The 16,597-nt window shown below is 48.3% G+C and overlaps 1 protein-coding gene across 5 annotated transcripts in view; it reads right to left on the bottom strand.

Moving 5' to 3' along the window:
* The window catches only part of DLG3 (discs large MAGUK scaffold protein 3), a 113,378-nt gene extending 97,724 nt beyond the window's left edge, over nucleotides 1-15,654 (bottom strand). For 4 of the 5 annotated variants that reach the window (XM_081896917.1, XM_081896924.1, XM_081896920.1 and 1 more), the window contains exons 1-3: nucleotides 15,533-15,654; nucleotides 10,544-10,675; nucleotides 5,937-6,070 (exon numbers count right to left, since the gene is read on the bottom strand). In XM_081896917.1, the coding sequence (XP_081753043.1) occupies nucleotides 5,937-6,070; nucleotides 10,544-10,675; nucleotides 15,533-15,548 (282 nt within the window). In that variant the 5' untranslated portion in view covers nucleotides 15,549-15,654. The remainder of the gene's footprint in view (nucleotides 1-5,936; nucleotides 6,071-10,543; nucleotides 10,676-15,532) is intronic. The other variant, XM_081896923.1, reaches the window with a different exon arrangement.
* Between the last annotated feature and the right edge of the window lie 943 nt (nucleotides 15,655-16,597).

Genomic DNA, 16,597 nt, shown 5'->3' with positions numbered 1-16,597 from the left:
TTGCAGTGTCTCAAGAGGAGCAAGATCTGTCATCACGGCCCAAAGCGGGGCAGCATAAGCTAGCACGGCGACCACTTTTGCCTTGAACACCTTTAGGGCCGAGGGAACATGCAAAGCTCCATCCGAAAAAAAGAATCGGAGGAGCGCATATGACAAAGTTTTGGCCTTGTTAAGTAGGTGTTGAATTTGAGCTTTCCACCCCAAGTTGTGTTGAAAAATAACTCCTAGGTATTGAAATTTTAGGACTTGCTCTATTTTTGCTCCACCAAGCTTCCATTCGTATAATCTCCGGCTTCTGGAGAAAATCAGAATCTTGGATTTAGCATGGTTGATGGTTAATTGGTTGAGTTGACAATACGTGGCAAAGATCTTCAAAGCTCTGGTTAGTCCAACACGTGTATAGGATAGAATTACCGCGTCGTCCGCATATAAAAGGAGTGGGCAGCGATAGTCCGCAAGTCTAGGCGCGTGTGTACTTGGAGATGAGTTAACTAGGGGTGCTCGCATGTCGCTGATGAATAGGTTGAATAGACAGGGAGCCAATATGCATCCTTGGCGCACTCCCTTGTTTATTGGTATCGAATTTGTGAGATCGCCCACAGGGGTAAGTCTCACTCTAGCAAGGGTGCCTTCATGGAGCTGACTTATAAGCCATAGGAGTCTTCTATCGATGCCCTGTTTCGCAAGTTTCTCCCATAGAATATTTCTAGGAACGCTGTCAAAGGCTGCCTTTAGGTCTAAGAAGGCAGCACAGAGGTAGCCCCGGGGGGGAGAGGAGTACTTTCGTGCCAGATGGTAAAGAACTATCGCATGATCGGTTGTAGAGCGTTTAATTCTGAACCCTGCTTGTTCGTGGCCAATCTGATTAGTCTCATCTACCCATCGCAATAGTTTAGTCAGCAAAAAGCTGGCATAAATTTTCCCTATGATCGAAAGGAGGCTGATGTTACGGTAGTTTTCCGGCTCCATTGGAGAACCTTTTTTATGAATTGGTACTATAATGGCCTCCTTCCATATTTTGGGGATGAGGCCAGAAGTGTTGATTGCATCAAAGGTTTTGGCCAAGATGCCAGCCCACCATTTTGGGTGTAGTTTAATGGCTTCAGCAGGGATCAGATCGGGCCCTGGGGCTTTACCCGGTTTCATTCAGAAATATTACTGCCTCTGCCCATGAAGGCAGAGCATAGGAATCATGGCTAGCAGCTATTGATAGCATTCTCCTCCATCAGTCTGTCCAGTCCTCTTTAAAAGCCATCCAAGCTGGTGGCTATTACTGCCTCCTTTGGGAGGGAGTTCCATAGTTTACCTACACACTGCGTGAAGAAGTCCTTTCTGATCCATCCTGAAGATCCATCCTGAATCTTCCAAGATTCAGCTTCATGGGATGTCTATGAGGTCTAGTGTCATGATAGGGAGAAAAAGTTTTCTCTATCCACTTTCTTCATGCCATGTGTAATCTTATACATTTCTATAAAGTCACCTCTTACTTGCTTTTTTTCTTAACTGAAGATTGGTTGTCCTGAAGGAAATGGAAGGGGAATTCAACTTTTTTGGAAGAAAAGCTAGATTCTGCAACCTAAGGTTACAACCTTATGCACACTTCACCTGGCAGACATAATTTCAGCAGGGAAAGGCAGAAGGTAGTTTGGGATCTGCTGGAAAGTCTATGGGTAATTTATAGTAGATATGCAAGCTAAGGTAAAGGACCCCGGGATGCTTAAGTCCAGTTGAATTCGACTATGGGGTGCGGCGCTCATCTCCACTTTCAGGCCGAGCTGAGCTGGCATTTGTCTGCACACAGCTTTTCTGAGTCATGTGCCCAGCATGACTAAATTGCTTCTGGTGCACAGAATACCATGACGAGTGGAAGAGCACATGGAAACACCATATACCTTCCCACCTCAGCGAGAAGTAGATACTAATTTATCTACTTGCATTGGTATGCTTTTGAACTGCTAGGTTGGCAGGAGCTGGGACACAGCAACGGGAGCTCACCCCGTTGGCAAGTTCAGGAGGTTCAGTGGTTTAGAGCACAGCGCCACCTGCATCCCACTAGATATGCAAGGATTCTGTAGCCATAGCAAGAAAAAAACTGTTTATCCTACCTTAGTTCAGGTCTGGTACTGAAAACAAATTCCGAGGCACAGAATTTGCTCAGAGGCAACCTGTTCTATAATTCTAATGGCATGCCTTTGAACCTGGCTTTGGGTGGGAGATCATACCTTGTTGGCATCTGTTTATCTTGAGAGATAATAAAGTGCACCTTGATGGAGAGGAGAAGTCAAATTGCTGTGTTAGCAGCACCAAAGTGACCTCCCTGAGGTGCAAGCCTGGGCAGTGTGTATGGAAGTCCTGGGCTGCCCAAACAAGAAGACCTCCCTCTCTGCCTTGCTGATGTGGTCCAAAGGAAAGCAGAGCAAGAGGTTTGGCACCAGCTTGGCTGCAGGAGTCGCTGGTTGGAGGCATACAAGACACCCTCATGTGGTTCTAAGAAAATGTGGCAAATTGTGCAAGCCCTAAGTCTGCCAACCACTGATTTACAGCACAGTCCTGTGTGGTATCTACTCAGAATAGTAATGGTAATGGTAATGGTTATAATAAATTATTTATATGCTGCCTATCTGACTGAGTTGCCCCACCTAGCACAGGAGAGCAGCTAAGATTGTTTGGGCATATATATGTTCACTGTCAAGGGTGGCAGCAGGCTCCCAATTCCAATAGTGAGACAAAGGAGGATGGAAAGGGTATATCATGAGAACAGAGACAAGCAACTCCTAGGTTGTTGGCTTGCGCTGTCATTAATGGCCAAGGTCCCAAAATGAAGTCAGGGGCTAATCTGGTCCACAGTCTGGACCTTTGGGGCAGCATTCTTGCCCCTGGAGAGAAAGGAGGCATGAGCCTGAGCATCATCAAAGCAGAGAGAGACAAAACACATGGTTTCCTTTAGCGCCCTCCTGTGACTGTTTTGCCAATTGCTCTCAGGCTGGAAAGACGGAGAGCAAAGTTCCCAAGTGGAATGGTGCACACAGCCTGGTCAACCTGACTGCATGCACTCATTGCTTTTATTCAGTACTGGCGTCTCATCAAAGGTTTTCTGCAGGCTTTTGAGATACAACAAATCTGCAAAACCTGTGAGGATGATGATACCATGCCCGTCTATAGGCAAAAGTCTCCCCAAGAGTTGGGTGTCGGGTAGCAGTGAAAGGGCTACTTCTTTACTCTTGGGAAGACAGAGAAACCATAAAGCAAGGGTGGGGAGTCTCAAGCCTGGGCCAAATGTGACCCTCCAGACCTTTCCATCTGGCCCTTGGGAGTCTTCCCCAAGCTGCACTGCATCCCCAGGGACACACACCCCTTGGCTGTTTTTGCCCGGCTGGAATGTGTGCTTGAACTCTGATGATGCCTCTTGCACATCTGGATGAAGGACAGAGAGGTAAACACGCTGAAATAGAGGATGTGGTGGAGGACAGAGCGGAGGATGGGGGGATGCCTGCCTTGCCAGTAGTATATGTGAAAGGGATCTAGGGGTCTTAGTAGATCACAAGCTTCACATGAGTCAACAGTGTGAAGCAGCACCAAAAAAAAGAAAAAGAAAAAGAAAAAAAAGCTAATGCTAATGCTAATCTAAGCTGCATCAACAGAAATACAGTGTCCAGGTCTAGGCAAGACATAGTCCCACTCTATTCTGCCTTTGACAGACCACACTGGAATGCAGTGTCCAGTTTTGGACAGCACAATTTCAGAAGGATGTTGACAAGCTGGAATATGTGCAGAGGAGGGTGACCCATGGAAGATGGAGCAAGGTTGTTTTTTCCTGTTGTGGAGGGTAGGACCTGAACCAACAGATTTAAACTACGGTATATGAAAGGAGATTCCAACTAAACATCAGGAAGAACTTCCTGACAGCAAGAGCTATTTGACAGTGGACAGGACTCTCTCGGGAGGCTGTGGGCTCTCTCCATTTGAGGTTTTTAAGCAGAGGTTGGGTGGCCATCTTTCATGAATGAATGAGCTGAGATTCCTGCATTGCAAGGGGTTGGACTAGATGACTCTTGGGGCTCTTCCAACTCTACGATTCTATAATTCTGTGAAATCAGCTACTGTACAAAGGTAAGGTTTACATTCCTTCCTCCTCCCCCCACTTTTGCCTCTGGCCCCACACACTTCCGGCATGTGGCCCCTGGAAGGTTACTCAGAAGAGAATGCGGCCATTTGATTAAAAATGGTTCCCATCCCTGCAATAAAGGCTCTGGGGATTCTCCAACCTTTACACCATAGGCCACCTGACATCCTGAAAACAAAATATTTAAACTTTGTTAGAGGAAGAGGGCTCAGCTGGCAGCAAGCACCTTCTGTTCCCAGCTTACAGGAAAGGAAAACAGCCAGAAGGAAGGGAAAGAGAGTTCACTTCTGAGACAGAATTGCAACTTTGCCTGGCTCAGATCCTCATACTTGTAAGAAGGTGAAATGAGCCCTGCTAGATCAGGTCAGTAGCCCAAATAAAGCAGCATTCTGTCATTCTGTTCTCACAGTGACCCACCAGATGCCTGTGGGAAACCTGCAAGAAGGATCCAAACACAAGAGCTCTCTCCCCTAATGTGGTTTCCTGCAGCTGGAATTCAGAAGCATTGCTGCCTCCAGCCGTGGAGGCAGGGCACAGCCATGGTGGCAAAAGCCACCGATAAGTCCTATTCTCCATGAATTTGTCTCATCTTCTTTTAAAGCCACCCACATTGGTGGCTGTCACTGACTCATGTGGGACCAAAGTTCAACTATGCACTTCACAAAGTTGTACTTCCTTTTGCCTGTCCTGAACCTTCCAATCTTCAGTTTCTTTGGATATCCACAATTCCTAATGCTATGAGAAAGGGATGTGAGAGTGCACAAAGGTGAAACCCAGTGGAACAGCAAGCTACCGATGGTGGCTACTGTCTCCCTCTACAGTTGGAGGCCGTATGCCTCTGAATACCAGTTGTTAAGAACTGCAGCTGGAGAGAGTGCTATCACCATCTGCTTTTGGGCTTCCCATTAAGGCATCTGGTTGACCACCATGCTGGTCTAGGGGGGGCCTTTGGCCTGATCCAGGAGGGCACTTAAGTTAACCCAGCACACCTCTAGAACACCTCTCCTGCATCATTTAACTGTGACTGGACAGAAACAAATGAAGCCGTCTAATGCAGTGTTAGATGGCTGGTCCATCTAGTAGTCAGGAGCAAGCAGGCAGTAAACAATATCATGCAAATTGGAGTGAACACTTCGTTTGCAAAAAAATGCAATCTGCAAAGACTTATTCAAGTGTCAGGCCTAATGAGCATGAGCACAGCAGCTCATCTCAGTAGGTCTGCCCCCATGAAGCAGTCGTGGAGACTGAAGGTTGGCATAGGAAGTTGCTTTATCCCAGGCTGGGCAGTCAAGGCTGGTTTTCGGGTGGAATTGAAGAAGGCACGTGAGGGTTCAGATTGCACCATTAAAGTTGGTTTGGTGCTTTGTGAACCTGCTTCTCTTCCCCCCACTGGACTTTTTTATTTTTTTGCAGTAAGGAAAGTGACAGGAAAATGTGGGATAACAATCCCTTGATGCAATATAATCTAACTTCTGTGCAAACACCACCAGAATTATTAAATAGCTGACATTGTCTAACCAACCCACAGACATTTATTCATCAGGATGAATGCTCTTTAAACAGCACACCAAGGAGAAGGCTATGTCAGACCATCAAGCTCAGTATTGTCAACATTGATTGGCAGAGGCACTCTGGCGTCTCTCCCAGTGCTACCTGGAGATAGCAGGAGTTGAACCTGAGGACTTCTGCATGCAAGGCAGATTCTCTATGATGAAGCCACAGTCCTTCCACAAAGGGTTCCCCAACTCTTGGACTTGGAGGATGGAGGTGGGGGGAACTTGAAGGTGGCCTTAGCAGAAGCCCACACTCTCACCTGCAGGCCATATCTGTTATGGTCATGATTCTCGAAGTAGCCCTCTTTGCTGGCATCACCCACATTCTCCAGATCCACGGCCCCATCCTGCTTGCAAGCAGAGAGCAAGTTCAGCTCATAACACTCTTGGATATCTGAAAAACAGGCCGAGAGAGATGTAGATGCAAAAGGAAACAGAATTGCTCCAGCTGCCTTGGGAGATTCTTAACACTCAAGGCTGGGCAGGGTGAAATGAGTCAGGAGTGTCAGCATAGACAGCAAGGTGAGCAACAGCAAGCTCAGTGAGATTTGCCCACAAGGCAGGAAGTTCAGCAGCAACACAACCAACTCCATGCTTACAGCTATGCATTGCTAACTTCTCTTTTCCACTCCCAGCTCTTGCACATCTGGAAGACCTGGGGCTCTGCTCAGAGCCAGAGGAAGGCAGAATCATTCCTGCCCTACAGGAAAGATTTGCCAGCAAAAGAGGTCACTTTAAGTTGCCCTTTAAGTTGTTGCTGGCATCCATCTGTCTCAAGAGACAATGGAGTGCACCTCCGGCGGTGAAGTCAAGCTGCTGCATTAGCAGCACCAAAGTAACCTCTCCAGGGCACAAGCCTGGGTGGTGTGTCTGGAGGTCCTGGGCTGCCCAGAGGACAAGACTCCCCTCTTGGCCTCACTGATGTGGTTCAAAGGAAAGCAGCGCAAGACGTTTGGCCCCCCCTTGGCTGCAGTTGACAGAAGTAGGCGAACAAGGCACATCCAACCATCTTAGGGACACCACTCTGGATTTATGTAGAGTTTGCTTCTTAGCTTTTTCTTCTCCTGAAGATATTCCACAAGGCAGTGGAGGTTTAGGACCAGACTATTCCTCCTTCTGGATTTTCTATCTTCCCAAGTGGATGAGCCCCACCTGCCCCAAGTTTCCCTCCACAGCACATGCAGAAACCGCCTTCTTGACTGTTGGACCCACTATTGGTCACATCTGCTCAATCTACCAGAGCTTGTCTTTGCATGCAGGGCAAGCCCCTAACTCAACAAGGGTTTGAGACCCATCGGCTCCCCTCACCTGGTTTAGCCAGCCAGTTGTAGCAGTTTCATGAGGCGTGGCCGCTGTCTCATGCTGACAGCTTCTGGGGGCCCCAGCTGAGAGCTGAGAGCTAAGTGCAGGGTGGGGACCAAAAGTGGGCAAACCACACCAGAAGGAGCATGATGTGCCCCCCACCAGCAGTACTACCCCTTCCCTAATACTCCATAACCCCATTCTCAAGGTGGTGCCTGCTGTTCCCCAGCCCCCTCCTCCATACTCCCACACCTAGTCAGAAGCACCGGCACAAGCCCAAATAGTTATATGGCCCTTCCATTTCCACATTTGCCTTCGATAATCTTCTTGGAGCAGCAGAGTCCATGTGGGAAAGCCACCTAGGCAGCAAGCAGGGGCTTCCCAGAGAACCTGACATGTGCCCTCACTTATCACGGTTGGCTGGTGTGTCGCTGTCACCACCACCACTGTGCCTATTGAAGGGGAATGGGAGCAGCTTGGCAGCTACCCAAGCTCAGCCAGGAAAAGCTGAGAGGAGGAGGAGGCAGTGAGGAGGTGGAGGCCCAGGCATTTCCTCTGTGCACAGGGCCGGGGTCTCACATTCCTGAGTGGAAGCAGCAACAGCAGCAGTTGGCGGCTTTGCTACGGCCAGACATGCCCTGCTCTCTTGTGCTGGTTGCTCCCACTGAGCTGGGCAGGGCTGAATCCCTCCTTCAGGTGGCTCCCACCTGGAAAAGTCATCAGAGCAAGCCTTGGCCTGATAGGAATCCACACACAGTATCCCATTTAGTATCCCCCAAACTTCTCCCTCATGTATCCTGCCCAGGGGCATAGGCTCTGGACAGCTCTTATTGCTATGCCAACTGGTGCTCCTAGTGCAGCATTGCAAACCAGGGGGTAGGGTGTGCCTCTTTTTGGGAATGGTCAGCCCCTTTTCTCCCCAGAATGTTAGGCCAACTATTGGGGAGTGGTGCAGGTCCATTCCCCTGCTCTAGGGCCACATTCACAAAACAGATTTGAAGCATGGCAATACCACTTTAAACAACCATGGCTTCCCCTAAAATACTCTGGGAGCTGTAGTTTGTTAAGGGTGCAGATTGGTTTTAGGCGGTCCCCTATTCCCCTTGCAAAGCTACAGTTCCCAAGTCCCTTGTGAAGAGGGATTGATGGTCCAACCACACATAGTGGAACTGTAGCTTTGAGGGGAATAGGGGGTCTCCGGAAAACTCCCAGCACCCTTAACAAACCACAGCTCCCATAATCCTTTGGGGGAAGCCGTGAGTTCTTAAAGTGCTTTAAATGTATGGTGTAAATGTGGCTCAGGTCCACCAAAACCTTCTTCAAAATCTCCTCCCACCACCTCCCCAATTTTTAAAGTCAACAACTGAAACAGAGCCTATTGCTATCCTTGTTTTTAGGAAACTCTATAAGGCATGGGTTCCAGGCATATACCCAGGGTTCAGTTTCCTAGGAATGAGGTTCAGCGGAGACTGTGGTGTCTTTATGACATATGGCTTATTCACACATATACACAACCTGAGCCTACGCTGGAGGGGCTCACAGCATTAACAACCAAGAAAGTCTTTGTTGTCCCAATCACAGCCTTGGATTCCAGGAGAAATCAAGCATGGCTCTCCCTCTCTGGCTTGCGGCTGCTTCTAACTACCAGCTCTCTCTCACACACAACTCTCCACTCTGGCTTTTGTCTTTCTAACTTAACACCACCCATCTGCTCTCTGGCACAGAGCCATTTTCTTTGTTATACTAATGACCAACTGTACTTAAGGTACTTAGATGACAACTATGACCCTTGCCTGACTAGCTCAACAATTGAATCCTCCATTAGATTGTAACCCTTGATAGATCCAGGACCCCAGGAGTTAAGAGGAGATTTGGGCATCCATCATGCAGACCAATCCCCTGAATTCACAACCATACAGACATGCTACAGGGCTGCTGATAGTACTACCAGTAGCTAAAATTTTGTAAAGCACTTGAAAATGAATGATAACAAACACTATTATTAGCATGAATGGCACCTTACCTACTTCCCTACCTTTCAGGACACTCCCCTTGGTTACTGTTTTTTAAGAAGACTGGAGTGGGGAGAAGGATATGGCTAAAACTGGGGAGTCAAGGAGGAAGTGGGGCTTGAGGGTTGCATCAATAATTTCCCAGGTAATTCAAGCATTTGTTACCAGAGGGCAGGAGAGGGACATAGACCAACAATGTTCTGTGTCCTACATAGAGCAGCTGCCATTTGATGCTACAGAGTAGTGGCTCCCAAAGCGGATGGTACTGCCCCCTGGAGGCGGAATACAAAGTGGGGTTCTAAAAGGAAAGTGGGAAGCAGGGTCTAATTGACTGTCAGAATTTGCAAAGCTGGCACCACTGAATCAATTAAACTCAACTGCTTTAATTGGATTTTGAATAAACATGCAACTAATTCTCATTTTTTAAAAATACTATTGTGCTATTATTTTCCTTAAGGAGTAAACCCTACACAAATCCGGAGTGGTGTTCCTAAGATGGTTGGATGGCGCCTTGTATGCCTCCTTCCGGCAACTCCTGCAGCCAAGCAGGTGCCAAACACCTTGCTCTACTTTCCTTTGAACCAGATCGATGAGGTTGAGAGGGATCTTGTCGTCTGAGCAGCCCAGGACCTCCAGACACACTGCCCAGGCTTGCACCCCAGAGAGATCCCTTTGGTGTGGCTAATGCAGCAGTTTGACTTCACCCCCAGAGGCACACCCCACTGTCTCTCAGGACAGAGGGATGCCAACAGCAGTGGGTCGGGCAACCTGCTATTATGAATAATGATTCTTATAGGGATGGGTGAGGGCACTGGGGATATGTTTATGGAACCAAGGGCGTGGGGGGCCTGAAAACCATGGGAAGCGCCAACCAGGGTCCCTCCAGATGTGTTGGACTACAACTCCCATCGTTGGGGCTGATGGAGCAAGTGGTGGTGAAGTGGTCAGAGCATTGGACCAGGTCCTTGGAAACCACGGTGCAAATTCCCTCACTTGGCCATGAAGCTTTCACTGGATGACCTTAGCCCAGTCACTGCCTCTCATGCTAACCCAGCCTCACAGGATTGTTGTGGGGATTATATGAAGGGCAGGAGAACCCCTTGGAGGGAGAGAGACGGAAGGTGTATATGGAGCAATAAATAAAGAAATAAGTTGCAGTTCAGCCCAGCTGGAGGACATCTGGTCAGCAAAAGCTGCTCTATAGTCCAGCTGGGGGGGAGGGGAGGAACCAATGTTTCCCCCGCCAGTCAAATTTGATTTGGGGCATGGCTATGGCCAGGTAAATCAGCAACAGCTGTATAGGAAGCTCTGCTCAGACAGCACAGCCAGCTCTAGTTCCTACCGGCTTGACAGAAGGTCGCAGAACCCTGTGATCATGTGTACAAATCGCTGAAGCCGCTCATCCGAGCACCTGTGTAACAAACAGCTCTGGCACGGGGAGACCTGCAAGAGGCGCAGAAACAGCTACTGCTCTCCGCCCTCCACCCCCTGCCCATCTGCCCACAAAGCATGTCCAGGTGCTTTGGCTCTGTACAGCTGCAAGGCACCCTTACCTAGCAGCGCCTGGAAGAGCTCGCTCTGGAAGACGTGAACCACTTTCTCGATGGAGACTTGCAGAGGCCGCTCCGCCGGGGACTGCAGACTTCCCTGGTACCTTGCCAGGATCTCCACAGCCCGCTGGGTGTCTGCCAAGACAGGATCAGAGCTATAAAGCACAATGCCTGCACACAGGCAGGTGCTGCCAGTCCTAACCAGGCAGCAGGCCACGCTCCCTCATGCCCCACTGCTGACATCATTTGCCCCTGTTATGTGGGCAGAGGTAGACTGCCTTTGGAAAGGAAGGTTCCATCTCACTGTCACAGCCAACAGCTGCCCTTCTCCACAAATTCACCTAACCCTGTTTTATATCCACCTTACAACGAACCACGTTTGCAACTTGGTTCCAGTGTGTGCTTGTTTGTTTAAACAAACAAACAAACAAACAAACAAACAAACAAACAAACAGGATTTCCTTAGACCAAGTCTTATACTGCTGGTCTATTTGGTTTATCTGCCTTATACAGAGTCAGACCATAGATCCACATTGCATCCACACTGTACATTCAATGCACATTTAAAGAACACAACTCCCCACCCCCAAGAATCATGGGAAATGTAGTTTAACTGCTCACCAAACTACAGCCCCCATCACTCTTAACAAGCTACACCTCCCAGGATTCCTTGAGGAAAGCCACACGCTTTAAGTGCCCTTTAAACGTGCTTTAAATGCATGGTGTGGTTGTGACAGCACTTACTGGATATCAGGCAGGGTTCTCTCCCTGTATATGCCATCAGGAATCAAACCTGGACCTTCTGCATGCCAAGCAGAGGCTCTACCACTTAGTTATGGCCTTTCCCCCTTTGGAAGTCATTCAAAACACAATGCTTTGGCCCACAGATTTTTGGCCCTAACCAGATTGTGGAAGGGAGTCCCCCTGTGGATGGGGGCTCAGACTGACTCCCATCCAAAAGCAACACTGCCTCTCAAAAGCATGGGGAGGGTGGTGAACAGCAGTGCAGCTGGGTCAGTGTACTGGATGAAGCAAAGATCACCAGTGTTGAAGCAATGATTCTTCAACATCAGCTTCATTGGATTTGTCACGTTGTGCGGATGCCTGATGATCATCTTCCAAAGCAACTACTTTATTCCGAACTTAAAAATGGAAAGTGTAATGCTGGTGGTGAACAAAAGAGGTTTAAAGACTCTCTCAAGGCAAATCTTAAAAAATGTAGTATAAACACCGACAACTGGGAAACACTGGGGCTCCAGCCGGAGAACAGCCTTTACCAAAGGTGTCATGGGCTTTGGAGACAATCGAACTCCACTGTGCCCCCACTGTGGAAGGACATGTGGGCCCAGAACTGGCCTCCACAGACACTTACCGACTCATTGTTAAAACAGTGTTTAGGGAAGACAATCTTACTCGGCTATGAGGGATTGCCAAAGAAGAAGAAGCAGCTGGGTGAGGCTGGTGAAGGGCCCTTCTGAGCCCCTCGGACCACCAGCCAGTGCCTTAGCTGTCTGGCTACAGGAAGGCTGGAGTTCTCTCCCTATTTACTCTCATTCTGATATACTTGGCATTTTTAATTTGAAACACACACACACTTTTATTTTGTCCCCCTAAAAAAATCCAAAGAGCTTCTTACAACTCTAGAAAAGGGCTCTCAGAGATCCTGATCAACCAAGCGGCTAAGTTCAGATGCCTCCCTAGCCTCCTGTGGGTTCTGCTGCCCTCAAGAAGCATCTGTCCCCCAGACCAGTGCATGGAGGGGGGCTTCCCTTTGTGAGGGACAGCCCTAAAACAAAGGGCGTCTGTACCAGCTCCTGGGAGGAGTCAAACAAGAGGGCAGCTGAGCCCCCTGTAGCTCTTTTGCTCCCAGCAGGGGGTACAGATCCCAGAACAAGAGGGCTGTGTCTGCAAGTGCTCAGGACCCTGAGACAATCACTTCTCACAACATGCCACCACACCCCAGGAAGAAAGCTGGAGATGTTAGGAGATTTCCTTCTTCCAATCCAGGAGTATGCAAACCTTTCTGTTTCAAAGCCAACCACATAAGCATTGATTTGTCTGCTATGGAATCTCAAGTGGGCTATGGATTGTGCTTTACTTGCGGGGAGGACAACGAACACAGCTAAGCTCTGCCTTCATGGTTGGAGGCAGCATGCTTCACTGTGTTAGAAACTCAGATATATATGTTAGGTGCCGAATGGCTCCTTAAACCAATGTTGTAGTCGTCCAAATGGAACATCTAGTTGCCATTTTGGGGGCAGCTGGCTCTAAAGTCTTATTTTTCAAATGATGGACTGACTGTGATTGATTCTGGCTAGTGAGCTTTGAGCTTTGAGAACTTACAGAAGAAGAATCACTTGATCCAGGCACAGTCCACATATATACTGGCTTATTCCGATCTCTTTTTCTTAATGGTGACTGCTCTTGTTCAGGCTGCACAGAAATAGGCATTTTGGTTCCAGGAACTCGTCCCAATTGTGCAAATAAAATATAACTGACAGAACTCTTTGGGATGGGCGTATTAGTGTGTGAAAGCAGTCCAGATCCGATGATCTCCAGATGGTGGAGATATCAGGTGCCATCCTGGCACCTAGGCATCTTCGCTTGGTCACAAGTGGTTGAAAGGCAGGTGCACAATGTGACTGGCTAATTTTGAACAGTGTAAATACCAGTTGCCAGGAATCACAAGCAGGGAGAGCGCTGCTGTTGCACTCAGGTCCTGCTTGCAGATTTCCTATCGGGGCATCCTTCTGGCTACTGGAAGAACAGGATACTTGACTAAATGTGCCTTTGGCCAGGTCTAGTTGCAGGGCTCTTCTGATATTCTTAGGCTGGGACCCACATTGTGTCCCCTGCCATAAATGGGCTGTGCATCCTAGGAAAGCACTTATTACTCACCCGCAGCTGTCTGCTGTTTGCTGTAGGGGTGGACAACCTCTCTGCCCAGAACCCTTGCAGAAGGGTTCACCCTCTTCCTGTACCACCCTCAGAATTAAAAAGACACTAGTTCACACTGTTGGAAGGCTTCATGAGATCAGAGCAATATAAGGGGTTTTCCAAGTGCAGAAACACATGTCCTTACCTTAAGTCACCCGGACCCTGCTTCTCTGTTCCATACAGGCATTAGGTGGGCATTCTATTTTAAGAGAAATCGCCTTACTCTACAAATGCCCACTCAACTGAACCAATCTGGGGAACTAGGACTGTTGCAGGTGCCACATAATATTCATTCTGTGCAACAGCACCTGCAGGTTGCAACTCCCTGCCTATTGACATCAAACAGGTGCCTTCACTGTACTTTTTTTGGCACCTGCTAAAAAACATTTTTCTTTAGGCAAGCTTAGCCAGACACGTTAACATGTGTTTTAAGCTGCTCTTTAGCTTGCTGCTGATCTCAATTATTTTTTGAATGTTTTAAACACTTATTTTCAACTGTTTTTCTTTCTTTCTTTACTGATAATCCTATGGTTTTCTTCTTTTTGTAAATCACTCTAAGGTTTTATCACAGCTGAGCAGTATGTAAGTTTTGTGAAATAAATAAAGGGCATCTAAGCTGCCGGTTACATATATTTTTTTGACAAGAGACCAAGGCTGCTAGGAAAATGGACTGAGTCAGATCATTACTCCTCCTTGCCCGGGGATAGAGAAGCTTTGCAGAAAGTTGTTAATTATATTATTTACCCCACTCTTTAAGCAGCCTCCCTTTAAATCCTCACAACAGCCTTGCAAGGCAGGTCAGCTGAGAGGCAGCAGCAGGTCAAAGGTTTATACCTTTGGGACTGAGCAGAGATTTGAATCTCACCACCTACAATCCAGGACTCTATCCCAGGAGTAACCAATGTGTTGCCCTCTAAACATTTTGGACTACAATGCCTCTTTGCCCCAGACAGCATGGCCAATGGTCAAGGATTATGGGAGTTGTAGTCCACAAATCTGATGGGCACTGCATTGGCAATGACAATCCAAGACCTGGATGTGTGTGCACAGTTCCTGATTTACGTATGAGCTGAGCAGGCTAGAGCCCACAGCCTCATAAACTAGAGGGCATCAGCCTCTTGCAAAAAAAGGGGGGAGTTTTAATAATAAACTGAAAAAGAAACAGCTATAGAAAATTATTCAAAACATTATTCAAAATTATACCCAACAATTCCACCTTGTATAAACCAATTATTTTATTCAATCCTCAAACAGAGATATCGTAAGTTTACTGGTAAGTTTAGTTACTGATTTTAATAGTATAATTGAGAAGTTTGCATCCAAAAGAGCTTGGTAGAAACTGTTCTGACTTTGCATATACCGTAGTACAATGATTCCTCTATGAATGTTGTGAATGTCTCTATTAATTCCATACTTTTGTAAACTTGATAAAGGTTTATAAGCAGTCTTTTTACCAAGGCCAAATGTTCTACTTTCACTGAATAGATATAGGGAAGAATTGGGTTTTGCTTCTCATGATCAGATGCTATGAAGTCTGAGCCTCCCCAGGTCTCTTAGCCAAGGCCTTCAATGGCTGTAATCGTGGCCTGGCTGTGCAAATCACATTACTGTACAGTAGCAGGTAGCAAAGTTAGAGAGTGGCTTCTGGGCCTTTGACTCCAGCACTTTGTCCCTGCTGGAAAATGCTTCTCCCTGAGGTGCAGCTGTTAACAGGCACAGAAACCCTGTCAATGAAATTCTGGAGGCAACCCCATACAGGATGCCAGGCGGTTGCCCCCAGAAGGGCTTTCCACAACTTTGTCTCCAGGAAAAGCTTCACACCAGCCCTGCCAGGAAGATCAAAAGGTGGCATCTCAGGTGACAGCAGGAAATTACTGCCTTGCAATAAGTTTGGGAAAGACACGGCCCCATTCATGGGCATTCACTCTCTAGCCGGGGAAGGGATCCAGAGGCCTTGAGGAGGGGAGAGCACAGAGAACAGTGCGCATCACAGCCGCCCCCTTCCGCCTCAGGGGCCCGGGCACGACAACTCGCCGCCCCCCGGCACCCTCTTACCTCTCCGGCTGGTCATGGCCCGGGCGGGGGCGCCCCCGCCGTTATCTCCACTACGCTCTCCGAGATAAGAGGGGAGGAGGCTGGGCGGGTGGCGTTGCCTTGAGGGGCCGCCCTGTCCGGACTGAGGGACGGAGGGCGGGGAAGAGGCGGAGGAGGGCGAAGGGGCCGGGCTCCGACTTTCTGGGCGGGACAGTCGGCCGGCCGGCGGGGTTGACGCGCCCAAAGAGTGATGGAGGTGTTCCCTGCCCACCCTTTCTCCCAGAAAATCATGACGGCTGAAATGTCACTCTTCCAAAAGCCCCGCAAAGGGCAGCCACGTTCGCTTTTGCGATTCGTTTCCCAAAGAGACCGCCACTCACGGGCGCTGGATACCACGCACACCAAACCTACGGGACGAGACGGGGAAACACCCCTCGAACCTCGATCCCAGGGCTTTGCAGAGGATGCGAGAGCTGCAAATGCTTTGCCCGGGGAGACGGAGGCTCTGACGCTAGGAAACGTGGCTCTAGCACCGGACACACGCACCCCATGCCGTGTCCAGTTTCGTCCCGCCTCCAGGATGCTGCCAGCACCCTTTGATAACTAAAAGTGACCACCCAAAACTTTCCCCCTTCAGTGCCCTAAGTTTAGCGAGTACCTGCCATGTGTTTCCCTCACTATTCGATCAACAGATGCTTGCCTAAGCGCCGCCCAAGCCTTGCCACGCGTTCATGGACACGGTCCAATGGCAATGCGCGCGTCCCCAGGTGAAGGCAGGGGGCGGGGCGAAGAGGAAGAAGACGCGCGTTTTTCATTATTACCCTGTACCTTTTATGGGAGCGAGAAGGTTGAGCGACTGAGTCCTGGAGCGAAAAAACAAGCATCATATTTATTTTTCAGGTCTTATGTAAGGCTTGATTGTCACAAAACCTTCCAAAAAGAATACAACAATAAAAATTATCAGTAAAAACATTTAAGAACAACTATTTAAAATATACGGGTGTTTTGTTCTTTTAAATCAGTGAGCTAAAAACCAGATTGAAACGTGTCAACATTCAGCGTATCTGGATAGGATTGCCTAACGGA

Source organism: Podarcis melisellensis (genome assembly GCF_964234715.1).
Source record: "Podarcis melisellensis genome assembly, chromosome: Z".
Classification (NCBI taxonomy): domain Eukaryota; kingdom Metazoa; phylum Chordata; class Lepidosauria; order Squamata; family Lacertidae; genus Podarcis; species Podarcis melisellensis.
Note: the sequence above shows the minus strand (reverse complement) of the source record. Positions and strands in the feature narration are given on the sequence as shown.